The following is a 19,239-nucleotide window of genomic DNA, read 5'->3' on the forward strand; positions in this document are numbered from 1 at the left end:
CCGGTGCAAGAAAGTTTTGACCCTAGTGGTGATAAAAGCTCTTTATTTTACTCTGGCATGATTAAGCAGCTAAGTAAGATTAGTATACTCCTTATATCTGGCAAAACTTTGACTTCAACATGGGTGACTTCAAATTTAGGAATTTAGTAGAACGACGCAAACGCAATACTAGAGTGTTTCCAAATGCCTGAAATTTATGCGTTTTAATTTGATCTCTCCTTAAACCCTAAACTTCTAATAATTTCCATTACCTAGCTAGACTTTTTTTATGAACCTCCTAATTATCAGTTTTGTATAATAAAACACAATATCAGTCTTGACAATATCAGAGGTTTTGGTTCTGCTTGCTATTCTGTGATGAAGCTATACAACAATAATAAGCTGCAGGCTAAAACTACCAAATGCATTTTTCTAGGTTATGTTATTGTTTTGTTTTAATCATTTCGAATGAAAATCTATCATTTTTTCAGACATGTAGTCAATTTCCTCAAGTACCATTCCATTGTTTCTAGTTCTTCCAATCCCTCTTTTCCTCCCTAAATACATCCGTTAATTTCCGATCAGCTCAGCCATTTCAAGTCACCAGCAGTCCATCATATATAAGGCCATTGTGGATACTCCACAATCCAAGGGTCCTCTCACTCCTCTGTCACATAGCAGCTGCTATCATTGTTCTCGATCTCATTCTCAATTAGCAAACAGCTGCGATGCCTTTCATCTTTGGCAGCTTGTTCTGGCGATGAACACCCCACCCTAGCTTCAACTTCTATTATGCACCAAGACACGTACTATTAATAAATCATATGCCCTTATTGATAAGCAGTTCCCAATTATCATGCAAACTCACCTGCCCCCTACTGATATTCTACACAATCATTCTAGCAAACAATTGCATATTTTTATTAACAGAACCGTATCTGATATGGAAATCCATCAACTCAATAATCAGCGCAACTAACAGTCCACTTACCTGACTCCATTGCTTTGAAGCTCGAAATCGCAGACATGATCGAGCAAAGTAACTTCACAGTCTGGCTAAGATTTGCTTGCACCACGTAGTAACAATATAGAGACTAAGCCAGTTCACATTCAAATCTCGCCAATGTCCATCACATTTGCTATTTTCACACACAATGACTATGCGTCTATGCTCATTCTTTCTTTAAACGCCTTATCAGCATGCCTTACTACATTGTACATGTCCACCAATCCATCATTAACCTTAAACGAAGAGTTGGTAGTACTAATATTGGTCGCATGCATTACTATTGTACGCACTCTATTATTGTAGGCAAAACAATCCCTACCATTAGTATCGTAAAGGATTTCATACACAACTCTTTGCGTATCATCACTTCCATTGAAATTTCAGTGGTAGTTGAAATTATTGAGAAATTATCAGGACTAATTTCTCTATGCCACTTTTTCTCGAACATATTTTCTGCATCTAGTTCGGTGGCCAGTTTCAGTTCTAAAGCTAGTCTTCTTTTTTTCTTTGCAACTTTTGTGGCTAAAAAATAATCATGTATGAAAGGCTCAAAGATGCAGCCATGCTGAGATTACATATGGGTCTCATATCCCTTATCATAATTCACTATCACACAGTAGATAAAATGATGATTTCTACGAACTGAAATAATCATATAAGCAAAAGTCAATAAATCAGTTGATGATATCATGATGAACTGAACTGATCGAGTGATGCGAATGCCATAATCAAAATATATTCTGCTCAAGATAGTCTAGTAAATTAAAGTATCAAAATACAACACACAGAAAAAATGAATGTGTTCGCACGCATAACGAAAGGATACCAATGAAGTCAAAAAATAGTTAGCAAAAGACAAACTCACCTCTCCCTCCGGTCGTGCTACCCCCGTCTGCCCGAGGTAGACAGGGCGGGCAGATAGCTTGGAACCTAGAGATATAGGCAGCTGGCCGGGCCTGATATGTGGTGGTATTACACCCTTCTCAAAGAACCGTACGCGACACTATTTATGAGTCTTGGGAATTTGTTGAGCGGCTCATAGTTACATTCTTCGTGTCGGTAAGCTCAAAGTTATATTCTTCGTGTCGGTAAGCCAGCCGTGACATGTTGGTTAGCTAGTCTAACTAACACCGTGAAAATCATGAGTTCAAATCTTACTAACATTAGAAATGAATTGGGAGTTACATTGTTTCGGAAAAAAAAAATTTGTATTCTTCCTATTAGTTATTGTGACAGCTTTACAGGATGCGTACTAACTTGGGTACACAGCTCAGAAAGAATGTTGTCCTATAAGCACACAGTGCCTCAAGAAGGGGGTTAGAACCTTTGAAAAGGAACATCTCTGGGGAGATGTCATTTCTTGCGAGACGTTTGTTTTGAGGAAAAAAAAAAAGAAGAAGGATGCCATCACTTTGCTACATAGAAGCCACGTAGCATACATGTGTTAATTTTTTGGGTTTTCCTACCATATGAAATCTCAAAAGACTCTGGTTCTGTTCTGTGAGCTGTGGACAAATTGATGCATGTCCAACGGGACTCTTTACTGATACAACACATGATCGTTTCTCTGCATCAAAATTACATTCTTAATAGGGTGGATACAACCTCTTCCATTTGCAATCATGGATGCAGTCCTCTTTGTTTCATTTCAATGACAATAAGTTAATCAGGGTTCGGTTGTGAGACGCTTGTTTCTGTATTTCTCCACCATAATGTGCTTGTATTTTGTTTGACGAACATCACTTTGTAGCAAGGTTTTCACGGTGGTGGGTGGTCATCCTGTGGGTTTTGAGGTGGGATAGGTTTCCAACCTGGTTTCTCATCCCAGTACATGTCATAATATATGTGGCCAGGAGTATGCTCAGCTACACAACACCATATACCAACGTATCGCTTCACGCGATTCCTGAATCTCTCTTCCCTTATCTGAGAATAGATTAATTTTGCACAGCATCAACAAATAGCAACTAAACAGGTTTACAGGTTTAGCCTGTATGAAACCAAAGGTCAAAGAAATAAAGACTTACCTTGTCAGCAAAACCAAGGAACGCATCTTGCATTGATGAAAACTGAATTACATTGACATCTTTGAACGAGGAAAATACTGTCTTTAACTGTACATACAAGAGAAATTCAGAATCATTACAAGTTACGTGGGCTGAAGGAACATCATAACTCAAATACGACATTGCATGGTTAAAGAAAATATAAAGGATCCAGAATAATGATTTCAAAATCTCAAATAGGTCCGACCACATATACCCACATATACTACACTATCATAGTAATTTTTTACTTCAAAGGCCAGCATACTCTCTGACCAGTTCATGAGCTATAGTTTGTTAGGTATAATGCTGATCATGATACATGCTAGTACCAAAGAATGACATGGGTAAATCATAGTCTTTGTGAGGGGGCTTAAAGAGGATAAGCTTCATAAGGCCAAGGTTTTGTAAAGAGTAGCTAATCTAGAATGTAGTAAATGAGACAAAATTGGGATGAACTCGACAGGTTAACACATGCTACTAGTTGTGTGTATTCTCAGTACCGTCTCTTCACTGCTTCTCTTTGGAAATCTGAGCACTCCTGATGGGCTTGTATTATTTGATGCCAGACAGTCTCGAATTCCTTCTTGACAAAGCTGGACTTCAAGCCATGAATCTTTCACCTGAAACAAAATTGTTAAATGCTGACCCGACGAGACTAGAGATACTTTGACTTAAACTCCTTTCTACTCGTTTACCTGTTTTGGCATCAATGGATTGTCAAAGAATGAGTACTCTCTAATATTGATCTGGGGCCCAAATTCTTCCACTGGCAATTCCTTGAGCATGACATTTACCTGCACCACCATAAACTTGCCTTAGGTTTCATTGTCTAGACCTGATGACAATCCCCTTTGTTTAACTATTTTGGAACTCTATAACCCATAAAAGAATCCACATGGAAAAATAATGTAAATTGCGGATAAAAGTTACCACAGGGTGTAGGTGTATCTTTAATTTTCCTTAAAAAGGATATAGTCCAACTAGTAGGGCTATTCTTGCTTCCGTATGAACTAAGCAACAAACCAATGGGCAAGCCCTAATACCTATACCATCACAACAAATAAAAAGATGACAGACACTTCCAGAACAAGACCCTCTTGGAAGACCTCGAAAACAAGAATGGGACATCATAATGTGCTTCATTCAGAAAACTGATGGTTGTAAAACTTATCTTCTTCTTCTTCTTCTAGACAATAATAACGGACATAGAGTTCTAAACAGTCATTTACAAATTTTAGAAGTGAACAGGAAAAGATATATTTGGTAGGTTAAAATTCAGGGATGCAATGATGACAGACACAAGAATATATCACTACATTTCTCCAGTGGCATTGTTATCAATTCACTAGAACCACTACTTCAAACAAATGAAACACTGGCAAAATCCATGAGCTAATCTATTAGCTGTGTTGATTTTAAAAATGCGACAAATATCCAGTTGTTTTAGCACAAATGCTGCTTTAGTAGGAACGTATGACGGTGATCCTCTCCACCATCCTCTCCAAAGAAACTTCTTCAAAGAATTTTTCAGTTGAGGAACAAAAGATAACAGCTATTTGAAATCAACTCCAGGAGACAGAGGGCATACCTCAAATACATGGTCTAGAGGGCAAAGAAAAGGCTGTCTAGTCAAAGATCCCTCGAGAACTCCAGGGTGGGGAAACCACAGCCTGTCCAACCTGCACCATAGTGGAGGCATGACCTAAAATTCACAAAGAACAGAAATGGAGATTAAAACATAACCTCCATATGCATTCAATGCATCGTTTCATACATTTAGAATACTCAATATGCAACACCAATTGGTAATGAATGAAAAGGCCCAAAGTTTCATACATTGAGATGCAAGGTTTAGACTACTCAATATGGGATATTTATATTCTCAACACAGTTATACATTATAACAAGGACCGTCAGCATTCTATCATTTTGTCAAACTTGCAGATCTACGATTAATACTAAGGAATTTCTTTTTCTTATCACATTTTCAGGTCCATATGATACAGATAAACATACACATGTCAAAAATATGAATGGATGCAAATCCCAGTTTCCATCACTTTATAATCTATTTAACAAGAGAATCGGTATCATGAGAATCAATTTCAGGTGAGTTTAAGCTAAGTATACTAGTATACTGCAAGTGGCCTAGTGGTTCTTGCCTAGTTGGGTGTGCTCCCCAACCTAGGTTCGAACCCCGAAGCTGTCAAAGTGGCTAGGCACTGTGCTGCAATGCACAGTTGGAGCATTTCACATGCGCCGAAGGGGTTTATCTTGGGCCTAGGAAGCCTTTGGGTTCCCCTTGACAAAGTCAAAAAAAAAAAGCTAAGTATACTAGTATAGTCGTAATCGATGATGACAATTGCTTCAACTATTATAATAATCGTGAATAAAAATTTGCATTTTGACTCCGCTCTATCCAAAGAAATAAAACTGAAAATCCTTCAAATAACTCAGAACTAAAAGTTATACACGGAAACCATTTGAGTCCAGCATAATGTGAACTGAACTGAAATTGGTCTTACCAGGGTGCGATTTAACACAGAAGCAATAGCAAGTGCCATCCTTATTTGTTTTATCTGAACAAAATCAGATAGCATATAAATATATATTAGATGCAATAGTGCACTATCCAGACAAATGGTAAAATTTAGTGAAACCAGATTAGTACAGGCATACTTGGTAATTAACAAGAGCAAAATGTGATTCAACAGTATGCTGCCCCTCAAGTAACAAGATCTTAGGAATAGATGGCTTAAAAGTCAAAAAACCCCCTGCATAAGTATCCAAAGAATGCAGCATTAGTGGCATGACCATTCATTGAACAATATGAACAAATGGCAGAGTTCAAAATCAATATATTCAAACCCCTGCCCTACTTTTTAGTTTATGTGAAAACCTTTAGAATTCTGATAAAGCAGAAATTTTCAAGGAAATGAAGTACCAAGTAGTGTTTGGTCCTTGGGAATGAACATATTGGAATGAGCTGGCAGTACTATGGGAATGCCCATTTTGCAATACTTTCTACTTTAAGTAGTTGCCATCTAATTTTTTGTCGTCTTATTTCGGTTCCATTTCATCCCAGTGTTGACTCAAGCAACTAAACGCTACCTTAGAAGAATAAATTTCAAAACTGTAAACTTGTATGAACGAGAGTTCAGTGAGATTGGTAGGAAACATTTACTAAGAGGGTGCCAAGACATAAGATTGCAATGTTTTACTTTGACTGAAGCAAGCAAGTTCAAGAAAAATGCAGTCCAAGAAAATTGAGAAGATCTGTAATGTATGGCACAATCATTAGTGTCATTTTCCATTTGTACCTGGTGCATCATAGTATTCTGGCGGGTCATAGAAAACCATTCCTTCACGTAGTCGGTGGCGCTTTCCATCAGTACCCGCATACTGGAATGTGGTATGCACTGCATACGGCTCCAACCTCAATTGCTGGTACATGGCCTGCCATTAAAGTCTAAAAGGCTTAGGACTTGTTTTCAAACTGTCTTCTATGCTTACATGGAATAGTTCCAAGTGAGATGAGAAACTTTAAATAAGAAGATACAACATCTAAACCGCTCAAAGTCAAACTATAGTACCTACCTGGACAAAATATGTATGCCCACTACAAAATATACTCGCAGGCAAAATTCCTAGCTTGAGACTTCCATCATAAGCATATACAAGTTCACTTTCTCCATCAACAGATGGTCCTAACTGCTTCCTTACAAGATCGTTAAACCCATTCTGGTCCCATATCTTGTCATCAGCTAGAAGCATATCTTTCCATTCTTTAGCCAATTTTTTAGCAGGGTCAGTTGGCCGCCAGTGGAAAATTCCAATATTATAGGCAGCACCAACTGTTAACAGGTAAAGACACGACATTAAATCTCTGTACATGAGATGACTATAACCTTATTGATCACAAAAAAGAATAATAACACAGCAATTCAACATATACAACAGAAAAATGTAACAGAGAATTGTACTGTTCAGAGTTTAAAGATCAAGCTAGAGTAGAAGTCGGGATGTATAGAAGTATCAGGCTAGGATGTGAACTTTCAAAACATATAATTTGCTGAAGGTTGCAGATATATATTCAGATATAACATTGCGTCAATCTTTTAGTTTAGGACAACATATAACATGTGTACCTATTCTATAGTACGCTACACTTATACCTTTTAATATACTAGTCTAACATGGTATGAATATGAAGAAGCACCCAGAGCATTAAACAGAAACATGAGTAACAAAATATTATAGGTACTGTAGTGAAGGCATCTACAGTAACAAGGAAAGTTGAGATCATATTTTAATAATAATAGTATCCGTAAGGGGTAGACTCCCTTCAAAATGTTGGCATAGTTAATTTTTCTCACTGGAAACGGTTTCATGTCACCACATCTTGTGCAAGTATTCACATATTTCTCCACATGACATAGCTCCAAACATCTCATCCATGTGTATAAATTAAGGGGGTTTTAGATGCTTCAATTAAACAGAGAAAAAAGGAGAAGAATTCTTCTATAAGAGCTTCACCTTGTTGCCAGATGTCCAGCCTGTCATCAGCTACTGTAGGTACAACTTGATCACTAGACGTTAGGACATCTGCTTCAGGATAGCGGGAAAGAAATGGAAGAGGGTTCTGTTCCAGGAAGATTGTAAATCATGCATTAGAAATTAACAACGCTTAAATTTCAAATCAAACAAGTCAAAAGATTCAGAACTAAAGGACAAGCACAAAGGTACCTTTAACCAAACCATGTCTGTATCACACATCAAGAGCTCAAAACCATACGGGAGGATTGAGTCTATCAGTATAACTTTTTCTCTTCCCATCTTGTGGAATGTCGGCGATCCCCATCCAACATCTATTGTGCTCATATGGCTGCCCATATCAAATACTGGAACACCTTTCCAATACAAAGCCTCCAACAGTTTGGTATCCATTGCACCTAAGCCATTCAGTAACAATTCCCTTAATGCATGCATAAAAACTACAAACACATTTCTTTTCTAACAGGAAATGGTACAAGAAATGTAAAGAAATTCAAAAGACCAAAAAGAATAAAAAATCCACAGCTTATCATATGGTCGCTTACCAACGAGAAGGTTAGAAATCCCCAGATCAGTCAAGTGTTTAACCCATGTCAAGATAAAATCCATAAATGCATAGTTACCAAAGGTCACTATAACTACATTATCCTTCACTCTTTGCTGAACCAGTTCTTTGGTCAGTCTAAAAGTCTTCAACCGTGGCATTTTGTTTGTGCGTGGGGGAGCTTCCCAGATAGGCCTCATTGACACATTTTGACTCTCTAATTTAGGTGCGGACACCCCTTGAACAATCGCCGGCTGTGAAACATTGGGTGCTTGCTCTAAAGAGGAAGAACCAACATCTGTAACAATTTGTGCAGAGACATAAGTATATATCACACTCAAAGGAAAGAAGACTGAGCTCATAGATAATGAACAAGCACAAAACATCATAACAGTGCCAAACAGACTATAGTATTCTAAAATAAGACAATAACTCTAGTCTGGAAATCAAAGTTTCCATCTTTCTGTGCTGAACATATATAATACTTAAAGCAGATAGTTACCCAAATCCCATTTTATATCAACAAGCATGAATGGAGTCTTCCTTGATTTAAAAAAAAAAAAAAAAAAAAAAAGTTCAGTTCTTTAGCTCTGCTCATTTGAATTATTAAAGGGGCAACTGAAATCTCCAGAACCCATTTCCGAATTTAACCCATATATGAATTGAAGCACATGAATAAGAAACAGTGACTAACAGAATGAATGAATGAATGGGGTCAGTGGGGAATTGAAAAGGGCAAAATAGGGAGAAAGAAAAGACTGACTGTTCTGAAAGGAGGTGGCGGAAAATGTAGCAGCCTTGCCGGAGTAAATGGCGGATATGACATACAAAGATGAGAAGAGAATCCCAACTATGACGGTGGCGTATACAGCCACGAACAGTGGCTTCGAGTTATCGAACGAATTTCTCCAACCCATTGTTTCTTCTTGGGCTTTCTGGTTATTAGTTTATATGATGACTATCATGCCCACGTTGATCACCATCGTCTTCTTTCTCTCTTTCTTTCTTCTTGGGAATGGGAAGGAACAAGAACTCGAAGCAAGAAAGAATTTCAAAGCCAATAAATCTGAATCTGAGGAGGGTTTAATTCACTCTGTTTTTTTCTCTCCATAAACAGATCACTTCTGCCTGCCAAGGTCAACTCTCAGGCTCCATGTTCCCTCTTGTTTTATTTTACTCGGTCCATTTTGCACCAAATCTTAATCCTATTTGTTTTTTAGGGATTCTCATTTAGTCAAGCCAAAAATTAATTTTTTTAAACACATAAGGGTATCAATAGAATTTCGAAATAATTTGTTAGCACGATCAAACCTTCTCATAAAAAATATTTAAAAAAAATTGACTTGGTATCCATTAGTATGGTTAACAAGTTTTGATTCATTCGACACATAACTCACTTATATTTCAAAAATAACACTTAACTCACTCACTTTTTACACTGTTAGTCACTTTAATCATTGTTATCAAATTGACCGTTAAAATTTTGTAAATATAACTATCTGTTAAGAGTACCTTTGTCAAATCATAAATAATTACTTATAAAGTATCTTTTGTTAGATATTATATTAAACATTTGTTAGTTATGCGATGCGACCTTCCAAAGAGCAACACGTACTCGAGTGAGGACGCAACTCCAGATGGACCTGACTCTGATCTCTTCGTCTATCACAACAAACACTATGGATCTCGATCACCTCCTCATAACTAATACCCAGTTCCAGAAAATGCCCAAAAAGACGACAGACAAAGCTTATATCTTGGACAAGACCAAACACCTTGCAATTCTAAAAATTAGTGAGGGTGGAAAAGTTATTTTGAAAAGGGGTGAAGGAGTATTAGAGAAGTAGTTTCATATGAACTGTGTTGGTTGTGCACTCTTTATCTTTTATGTATCGTTTAGAAAAAGATTTGGAAGGTACTGCTTTCATTTATGTTGTTGGCAATGCTTCTTGTTCCTAGCACAGTTGCTGCTGAAACCAACCCACATGATGCTCCTGTGTCACCCTGAATATCACAAATAGATGGAGGACTTGTTCAAGTAGCTATAGAAGTGGAGCATCATGCACAACACTCATTATTCACAAGAGTTAATGCAGATGATGTTAAAGTTACTATTGCTACACCGGCAGCTCGAGGAGAAGCAAATAATAAACTTTTGGAATTTATGGTAAAAATATTGGGTCTTAGACAAAGTCAGATGACTCTGTAGAGAGGATGGAATAACAAATCAAAACTTCTTGTGGTGGAAGATTTATCTACTAGACAAGTATATGAGAAACTTCTGGAGGCTATGTAACCTTAAGGCTGTACAATTCAAATGACAATTGTAATGAACAATAAATGTGTTAGCTAAACCTTCAAGGCTTCATATTATTTTGTGTTCAAGCTCCCATTTTTAATCAAACAAATTGGTCAAGCAAACCAATGAAGATGTTCTTCATCCATAAATCCACATCACTAACCTTCATAGAAAGAATGAGAAGACCTAAGCACATAATTACTATAGTTCACAGGCAGAACCAAAGCTTCTGCCGTGGATAATTCTATAGAAATATAAAACAAGTAAGCGGCAATCAACAGCAAAATACAAACCACGAGATGAGAAATAGACAGCAAACTCTGTTTAATTTAGTGATGGCTAGATTCAGAATTTCTTCTCAAGGAACATAGTATGAGGCAATACTGAGGAAGCATTAAGAGAGAAAGAAAACTTAGAAGAAGAAAAAATCCCTAAATCAAACCACCATTGCAGTAGACCTAGACTTCGTATATAACGTCCCGAACCTTAATTTACGGTTTTACTAGACATTTGGACTGTAAACGACTTTTACTTTTACTTTTATTGTCATTTTGGTACTTTTAGTGGCCCTAAAGTTGACTTTTTGCTCGGGCCAAAATTTGAGAAAATATTCTTCATGAAATTCGTAGGGGACGTTAAACCGAGCGCGTGCATATGTGGTACGCTAAAATCAGAGTTCGTACGCGAAAGTTATAAGCGAAAGATTAAAGTTACTGTTTATAGTTACTGTTTACGGTAACTTTCTATAAATAGCTGAGTTACTGTTTGGACCTGAATTTAGCCACTCCGATGTAAGGCCATTTGGGGAGTTGGCCGAAAAGACATTGAGTGATACGACCGAGCTGAAGGTGTCGTTTGACCAAGGTAAAGTTTTTGAATCATATGACTAAGATGAGTGTGTCGTTCGGCCATTTGGCCGAGATTTGAGACTTTGGGTCAGCCGACCTAAAATTAATAAAATGGGCCATACAGCCATACCTTTAGACAAACCAAGTGAAAATGGGTGAATGCGCAAATAGGTCAAGAGAAGGATTAGGAGTGCTCGGCCAAGCCCAAACAATAAATTCGGTCGAGAGGTCATTCATGGAAGGAATTCTCATAAGGAAGGAGTTCAAATCAATTATGGATTTCGATTGTGAAGATTTCATATATCAACCAAGTCAGGATTTTATGAGACGAATCAATCCTAGAAGGAAGGAGAATCTTACTTCAATGCCACGTCTTGGAGGACAAGTTAGCTAGGGTTTTGACTTGTATATATAGCACATTGTAACTCATTGTAAAAGGGTCCGGCACCACACAAACTAATCAATATACAACTTTTACTCAAACTTTTCTCTTACTCTTTCATAGGTACTTTGCCTTCTATTCAACTTTCATAACTTGTTTTCATTTTTAGTTTCTTACTTTTATTTCAGTCGTTACATTCAAGCATTTTACTTTCTTGTTCTTTATTTTATATGCACTTTACTTTTCACACTTAGGAGTAGTTCGTAACGTAGAGTTATCATCCATTGATCTCTTTCGGCCAATCCGGATTGGATTGATGCGATTCGCCGTTCACACACATATCATCTCACAACGTTTTGACAACCGAATCCACTTCACCTTCGTCTTTACCGTGATTTGCGAGTATCTTCACCCAATAGATCTCTCGCTTGTCACCTGAACCTTTGAGTTTACCCAAAAAGTGAGTGTGATAGAAGATCCCAGTCAGGATTGACGCCTAACCGAAGTCCTTGCAACAGAGGCATCAAAACCTAAAGGCCGAGAGGGTTCCTTCCTCGGCCTACAATCATTTGAAAGAAGTCAGATCAAGCACCATTCAAATCAGAAACCTCGCTCGGCCATTCGGCCGCGAGTTGGCACGCCCGTGCAATTTCAGAAGGACGATTCAACCACAAGTCCCTCGGCTCTCATTTCGGTCGAGACGATTTTGAGGCAAACAGTTACTGTGGTAGATTTCCATTTTCGGAAATCTACCGAATTTTCTCTCTCCTCTTCCCCGATTTTCCTTCCCCTTCTGCCGTTTTCTTCCACCGTCGAATTCTTCCGTTTCCGGCCACCCCACGACGGAATCCGGGCACCGGCAAGCTCGCCTCCTTATCCTTGTCACGCCTGTGGTGGTGTTTTGCGGTGGCTCGGCCGGTGGAGCTCGGAATTGAGCCGTGAAGTTCACTGTAGCAGTTTGGGAGTTTTGTCGATTTCCGGCAATTCCGGCCGTCTCCGGCCACCAAACCTGCGTCGAAGGTGCGGTTTTTGCCAATGATCATTTCTCCTCTAGCCTTGAGCCACGATTTGCAGTGTAGAGGGAGAATTGATCAAAACCCGATCCTAGGGTTCTTGAGTTTTCTGGGTTTTTCTTCACCGGCTAGATTCGACTGTTTAAAGGTAAAATTGGGATGTGTTGTAGTTGAGAAAAATGATCAGTGTGTTGAGTAGGTGCTGTTGTCAAAATTTGGTGACCATTGGAGGTGGTGGCCACCGGCGCGTGAGCCCCACACGCCGCCACTGTGGGTGGTGCGTGGAGGTGTGTAGGGCACTGCTTTGATTCCGGTTTTTAGCCCATTGAATCCTATAAATTGTGTAGAGCTTGTATGTGAAGTTTGGTAATTTTTGGAGAAACTTGGAATTAATTATGAATTTTTGAAGTTTAGGGTTTCGATTATCGAATTACGAGAATCCGACCGTCGGATATCTCCCGGTTCTGCCTTGGAACCTTTAAATTAACGAATTGGTATTAGTGGTATAATTTGGGCTGAATCCGAGGAGAATGGGAGATGTAATTTATGAGGAATTGAGTTTAGGAATCATATTAAATTGTTGAAGAATTATTCACGGAATATAATTGTGTACAGGACGACGTACCGAGCTATTGCTCGATGACGGAACTCGAATGCATGACCGTCGGAATAGTACTGTGAGTGGACTTTTGTTTTTAAGTAAATGATGCATGCATTTATTTCTTGATTATGCTCTATTTATTTATCAATTTACTTTTTCGAGCATATGGTTATTTTCGAAAATGGATTTGGATTTATGATTATTTGAAGATTCTATGGTGTGCGGGGTCACGTCATTGGAATGCTTATTTCCCTCCTATTTATTTTATTAATGAGTTTTTTTTTAGAAAGATTTTCGAAATGGGATTTCGATGAAGTTAATGCTTATTTATTTATCGACTTCGGTTTTGGCATTGAGAATGCCTTGTTGATGATTTTGGAAATTGATTTTGTTCCGGTTTACGAGTAATATTATTTCTTCCTATTTACTTTGAATTTGAGATGATCCTGGCGTGTGGGACACGTCATGGGAAATTTATTTATGAGAGATGGGGAAGCTTTATGTACTTATGGATTTACTTGGTTTTCGGGTTTCTTTTGCCATACTTTGGGTGACTTATCATTGCTAGCATTGATTTTCCGCCTTTGTGGCGTGGTGATGGGATCACCGTAGCCCTCCGCCTTTGTGACGCAGGTTACTGTCTCTGTGACAGTAATTCTGTAGCCTGGTATCCTATCTCTACACTTAGTGGCGTAAGGGTATATTACGGGAGCAATGGGAGTACTTTAGCCTGGGAGGCTATCACCCGAGCCTGGGAGGCTCACTGGTATGGCTATCGTCTTCCCCTACTCACTTTACTACTTTTGACTAGCGGGGCTAGTTCGATTTCCGTTTTACTAGCGGGGCTGGTCTTATTTTCTTGAATACCAGAGTTTCAATCTCTTCATTTAGTTTGTGACTAGCCGGTTTTCTTGAGTGGAACTCCTCTTGTTTTATTTTCATTAATCCTTGCATGCATCGGGAAATTTTTTGTTTTTAAACATAAATAAATGTGGGAAAGTATAAAATCCCTTTTGTTTAAAATTGTTTATTTTTGTCCACTCACATTAACGTGTTTTTATGTACTTCCCCTGGGCCCTTCGGTTTCAAATGCCCAGCTTGCAGGCAATTTGGTTGAGGTCGGGCGTACATGGAGTTGAGGCATAGTCAACAGCATGGCTTCCGTGTTTGCCTTTGAATTAGGTTTTCCTTATTTACCTTTCTATTAGAATTGCTCTGATTACCTGAGGAATTAATGTTATTAAGTTGAGATTTGTGTGTTGTGAATTTGGTTGATGTTGATTTGGGGAGCAGGGTGGCTCCAGGAGAATAAGGATGGGTGATTTAGAAGTGTAAATATGCTTTCTACAGGTTTTGGGTAGTCTATTTTAGGGGAAGTTCCGCCAAATTTTTGGCAGAATTTCTTCTAAGGTGGGCCCCGCAGGGCCACCTCAGATTTCGGGGTGAAATCTGGGGCGGGTCCTGTCATCGTATATCCCCCACTCAATATGAAATCTAACTCTTACTACCTAGAGAGCATGAGGAGCAAATGAGATGGGCACCTGGCTTCTCGCTAATTGTAGTCGTAGTCCCCAAAAAATGCAAAACAATAGCCGAAAACCACCAAGGACTTTCTTCTCTCGATTCACCTTCTCGTGAGTTCAAATAGAGATTCAAAGACCATGGATCGACTTTCGGTGTCAAGATGAAGCTAATGCTACTAGTTAGATGTCTTTTGGTGGCTTGAAAGAAGAGATCATATCGGGTCGGGTGATTGGGTGATTGGGTTTGCGATGTTGGTTTTGGGTTGTTAATTAGGGAAGGATTTTTTGTTTTTTGTTTTGTTAAAGTTATTCTTTGGTGTTAGACAAAGCTACCCTCAATTTTAACATTTTGTAACGAGGGACTAAATGACAGTGAACAAAGTGAATAACAACATAGAAAGTGAGTGAGTTAAGTGATATTTTTAAAATGTGAGTGAGTTAAATATCGAATGAGTCTGCATTCTTATATAAGTTAATGCTATTTGCTTGAACAAAAGCAAAACAATGAAAGACAATAATGTTGTCAAGGTCTACCACATCAAAAAAACTTGATACCAACAGCAAATGAGAAACAAAATTCACAGTTCAGAAGGGAATACCCCAAGCATTACTGAAATAGTCCCTACCAGCATATAATCCTTGAAAATTGCTCTATGAAAAGTAACTTCAAAACAGCAAGATCCAAAAAGTAACAGGGAATGCTAAAATTCAGGTAAGATGTAAACGAAAACAAAATCTTGGCCTTGGAATACCATACATTCCAACATTAATAACCTCTTTGAGCAAACGCACATAATTAAAACGACCCAATGTCAATCAATTACTATGATGCATTGACATTTTGATTCTATTTTTAAAATAAGGGTTTTAGTAATACTCTATCAAACCTTATGTTTAAAAATGTAATCAATAACCAATAAGGTTGTATGCACCAATCCTCAATGCTAGTATATAAAGGTTTTGGTATGGCAATGCACATGCTGATTGAGCTAGTATATAGGTTACTTTCAATGCTGGAATTAAATATCTTCTAGTGATTTGTCCATGAATGGCAATGTAGATGCTGATTGAGCTATTAATCTATCATAGAGGTCTGCTACTGGTTTTTTGTTGTTTTTTGGTTCTGATCTTATTAGTTGTGCTGCGAAAGAGGTTTTAGTGGTAGAGTTATCCACCAAGCTGAGTACAGGGGACTTGCTGAACCAATTATAGTGTACATGAATTCTCATGGAGCATAAAACCAGGCGACTGGTAGCTAAATTATGTAACTCTCTATTTTATGTAATTAGACCATTTAAAGAGATTCAAGTATTCATTCTTAACTCTACCTCTCTACTTTCTTTAGTCTCTCAGTTAATACTCTGATTACTCGAATCATATTAAAAACTTAAACTTAGATAGCACATCATGCCTGTGCACTTTTCCTCACAACTCTTAGGGCCAAGATCAATTATAAGCAGTTGTAAAACAACCTGATTTTACATATTTCATCATTTTTTATTTTATTTTATTTTATTTAGGATTTTAGATAATGCAGTACTAAACAAATAAGCTTTTTGTAATCACATTTATGTAAATCTTTAATTAAACATGACTCTGATTACCTATGAACTCCAAACCATTTGCCATTCCCCTTCTTCAAGCTCCAATTCACCTATATTTTGATTTAAGAAGATAAACTCCTCGATTACCTATAGTATTAATATGGTAGCCAGAAACCATATCAGCAAAGAAAAGTTGGTTTGACATACAAAGTATAGATTTGGATTAATTAATTTTGATTTAAGAGTACTCAAAAAGTTTAAAGCATTAAAAAGATTTAATTTCAAAGGACAGATTACCTCTACGCGTGGTTATAATTTAACTGCTTATCTTCCATGAGAGTTAGTATCTTGAATTTTGTTTTCCTTCCCTGCGAAGCACCATGATCTAATCAGAATGCAGCCCAATGATCTAATCAGAATGCAGCCCAATGGAAAAAGATTAAGGAAGTAGAAAAATAACAGAGGAGAGAATAAACAAAGCAGTCCACGAAGTATACTGTATAAGTTGTCAATATTTCACTCAAGCAAGTCTATATTAGAAATGAAAGTTGATTCAAGTAAAAAAAAAAAAAAACCTCGAGACCCTCTTAGAGCATCCAAGCAATTTCAGCTTTGAGAAGAATTCCTCAAATTTTGAGGTTTAATATCACACATTCAACAACTGCTAAACATTTTGATCTTTCCATCAAAACAGAGTTATCACTTCTTCAATTTTCATGAAATGCACTTGATTCTTTTGTCTACATATATACAATAACAGTATCTATTTCATGACATATGAACTTGTTCTAAGATTTTGTCCCCCATGTGATTAAGAACGATAAGCCCTCAACTCATGAAATAGTGGCATCTTGATATCTTTCCTATCAACACAATATCAAAAATAACGTTCGTATCAAATAGAGTTTGAGACCCACTATTCACCCAAGTTCAATAATTGTGACCAATGTGTCAGTTAACACTTCCACTAATCTGAAACTCTGAAAGCCTAGGAAACCAAAAAGGCATAAAGCAATGGAACTAAAAGGTTTTACTATTTACCCAAGAATTGGAAACTTTAATGCAACAGATTTGGTTTAATAAAGGTGAGAATTGTAAAGAAGAATAAATTTTGAAATTTCATTTTGCTTCCTTTTGTGGATTTCTCGGAAACCCAAATGGAAGGTTTTGAATAGTATACTCTATGAAAGTATCTGGTCCTCGTACTTTTAGTCAAATACCCATAAATAAATATAGCTAAAATGGATAGAATTTCTAATATTCTGATAAATAAGCAACAATCATAATGAAATGGGGTCTCGATGTTAGGTCCATAATTACCTAGTAATTATTCCCCTAATATTGCACTTTTACTTAACCTTTGTGTTTATTTATATATATTTATTATGTTTTCCTTATCATGCTAGGAAATAATAGAAAAGCTTGGAAATGCCCTAAAAACTCAACTTTAGCACATTTTCCTACTCCGGTTAGGAGAAACCGAGCTAGGCAAGGAAGGAGTGGCAGACTGACCAAATGAACTCCAAATGAGTTGAAAATTTATAGATCTATTATAGACATCCTAATTATCATTTGTTATGAAGAGTGAAAGAGGTATTTCGGAATGGAAGGCCTTCAAAATATTAGTGCAAATTTCTGCACTAGAAGACAAAAACTGCAAAACATGACCTGTATGGATTCCGGCAGTATTTTCAGCCACACCACGGCGAAATAAGCTCTGAAATTTTACAAGGATGATGTAAACTCATGGAGGAATATTTGGTATGAAGAAACCAAAGGCTAATTCTGAAGTGTTGGTGGAGATTAAATTGAAGGAAGAAAGTGCGAAAACATGACGAAATGAGAGTCAACGCCGGATTCCGCCCAAGTTGGCCGGCCAAGACCATGTGTGGAGGAGAAGAAAGAGCTGATTAGGGTTAGAGACTTTAGATGGGAAGACTTTAGGTCTAGGTTATTTTGAATTCCAAAATTTGAAATATGACAAGTTGTTCCATTCTTACACCTTACACTTTTGTCTCTCATTTATTACATTGTTCCCTTACACAATGACTCTTCTACCCTTACTTTTTCTCCTCCACCAAAATATCTATGAGCTTTCTAGGTCATTTCTATGTGGAGTTAAAGACTAGATCCACATTTTGTGCTTACACATTTGTCAATCACATCTAGCCCTTCATTTCTTTTGATCTCCACCTTCCATTCATCACTTTTGGCCTATAAAAACACCCTCCCCTCACTTTGGACGTTTTTCATACTTTCCTTCATCCATTTCATCTTCTTCCTCTCTCCATTTCCTCTCCATTTTCCATAGTTCTTCATCTTTTAGGTAGTTTAGTTTAACTTTTGTGTAGAGAAAAGTGTAAAGTGTTTTGGATTTTTACCAAAAACCGAAGATCCTTTACATCTTTGATCAATCACACCTTGGTTTCATCATTTCAACCTTTGTTCTTCAAGTTTCTAAGAGTTTTGTGGATTTGTATGGCAATTTGGGTTTGAAAGAACCAAAATTTCTATACTTTGAAACATCTCTCACTAGTTTGGTAACCAACCACTTTCTCCACTCTTCCTTTCTTTTGCTTGATGTTATTATGTTATGGGTTTGATGTATGTAACTATGGGTTGTGAGTATAATAAATTTGGGCTAGGCCTTAGCCCTAGCCAAACTCATGTATAAAATAGTGTGATACCATGTTTTTTATGAATATGCATGTTTTGAATCCTTTAGCTACTTTACTTTAATGCTTTCTTACATGTGTTCTTGGATTTGTCACCTAGAAGCATGTTGTAGGAATTAATGAAATCTGAAACTTAAGCTTAACAATTTTTTGTAACTGAGAAGCATGTGTAGCTAATAGGGTGGTGGTCTAGCTTATTTTTATAGGAAGAACTAGATTG

At 37.4% G+C, this 19,239-nt stretch overlaps 1 protein-coding gene and 1 pseudogene across 1 annotated transcript; one reads left to right on the forward strand and one right to left on the reverse strand.

Moving 5' to 3' along the window:
- Positions 1 to 2,381: 2,381 nt before the first annotated feature.
- Positions 2,382 to 9,308, reverse strand: LOC112176037 (arabinosyltransferase XEG113). The gene is made up of 13 exons (XM_024313851.2): positions 8,898 to 9,308; positions 8,136 to 8,432; positions 7,783 to 7,988; positions 7,573 to 7,678; positions 6,634 to 6,890; positions 6,357 to 6,492; positions 5,716 to 5,810; positions 5,562 to 5,615; positions 4,625 to 4,738; positions 3,732 to 3,830; positions 3,537 to 3,656; positions 3,016 to 3,102; positions 2,382 to 2,914 (listed from the first exon to the last, which is right to left on the reverse strand). The coding sequence occupies exons 1-13, from the start codon at positions 9,049 to 9,051 to the stop codon at positions 2,747 to 2,749; spliced, it is 1,893 nt and encodes a 630-aa protein (XP_024169619.1). The 5' UTR covers positions 9,052 to 9,308; the 3' UTR covers positions 2,382 to 2,746.
- A 463-nt stretch (positions 9,309 to 9,771) lies between these two features.
- Positions 9,772 to 10,430, forward strand: LOC112176401 (annotated as a pseudogene).
- The last annotated feature ends 8,809 nt before the right edge of the window (positions 10,431 to 19,239 follow it).

Source organism: Rosa chinensis, chromosome 7, assembly GCF_002994745.2.
Source record: "Rosa chinensis cultivar Old Blush chromosome 7, RchiOBHm-V2, whole genome shotgun sequence".
NCBI lineage: Eukaryota > Viridiplantae > Streptophyta > Magnoliopsida > Rosales > Rosaceae > Rosa > Rosa chinensis.

Excerpts from the sequence above, each read along its gene's own strand:
- LOC112176037 (XM_024313851.2), bottom strand. The coding sequence starts at position 9,051 with ATGGGTTGGAGAAATTCGTTCGATAACTCGAAGCCACTGTTCGTGGCT. Across the intron at positions 7,989-8,135 it reads GATTTCTAACCTTCTCGTTG|GTGCAATGGATACCAAACTG; the intron begins GTAAGCGACCAT and ends TGAATGGCTTAG. Across the intron at positions 3,657-3,731 it reads ATCCATTGATGCCAAAACAG|GTGAAAGATTCATGGCTTGA; the intron begins GTAAACGAGTAG and ends ATTTTGTTTCAG.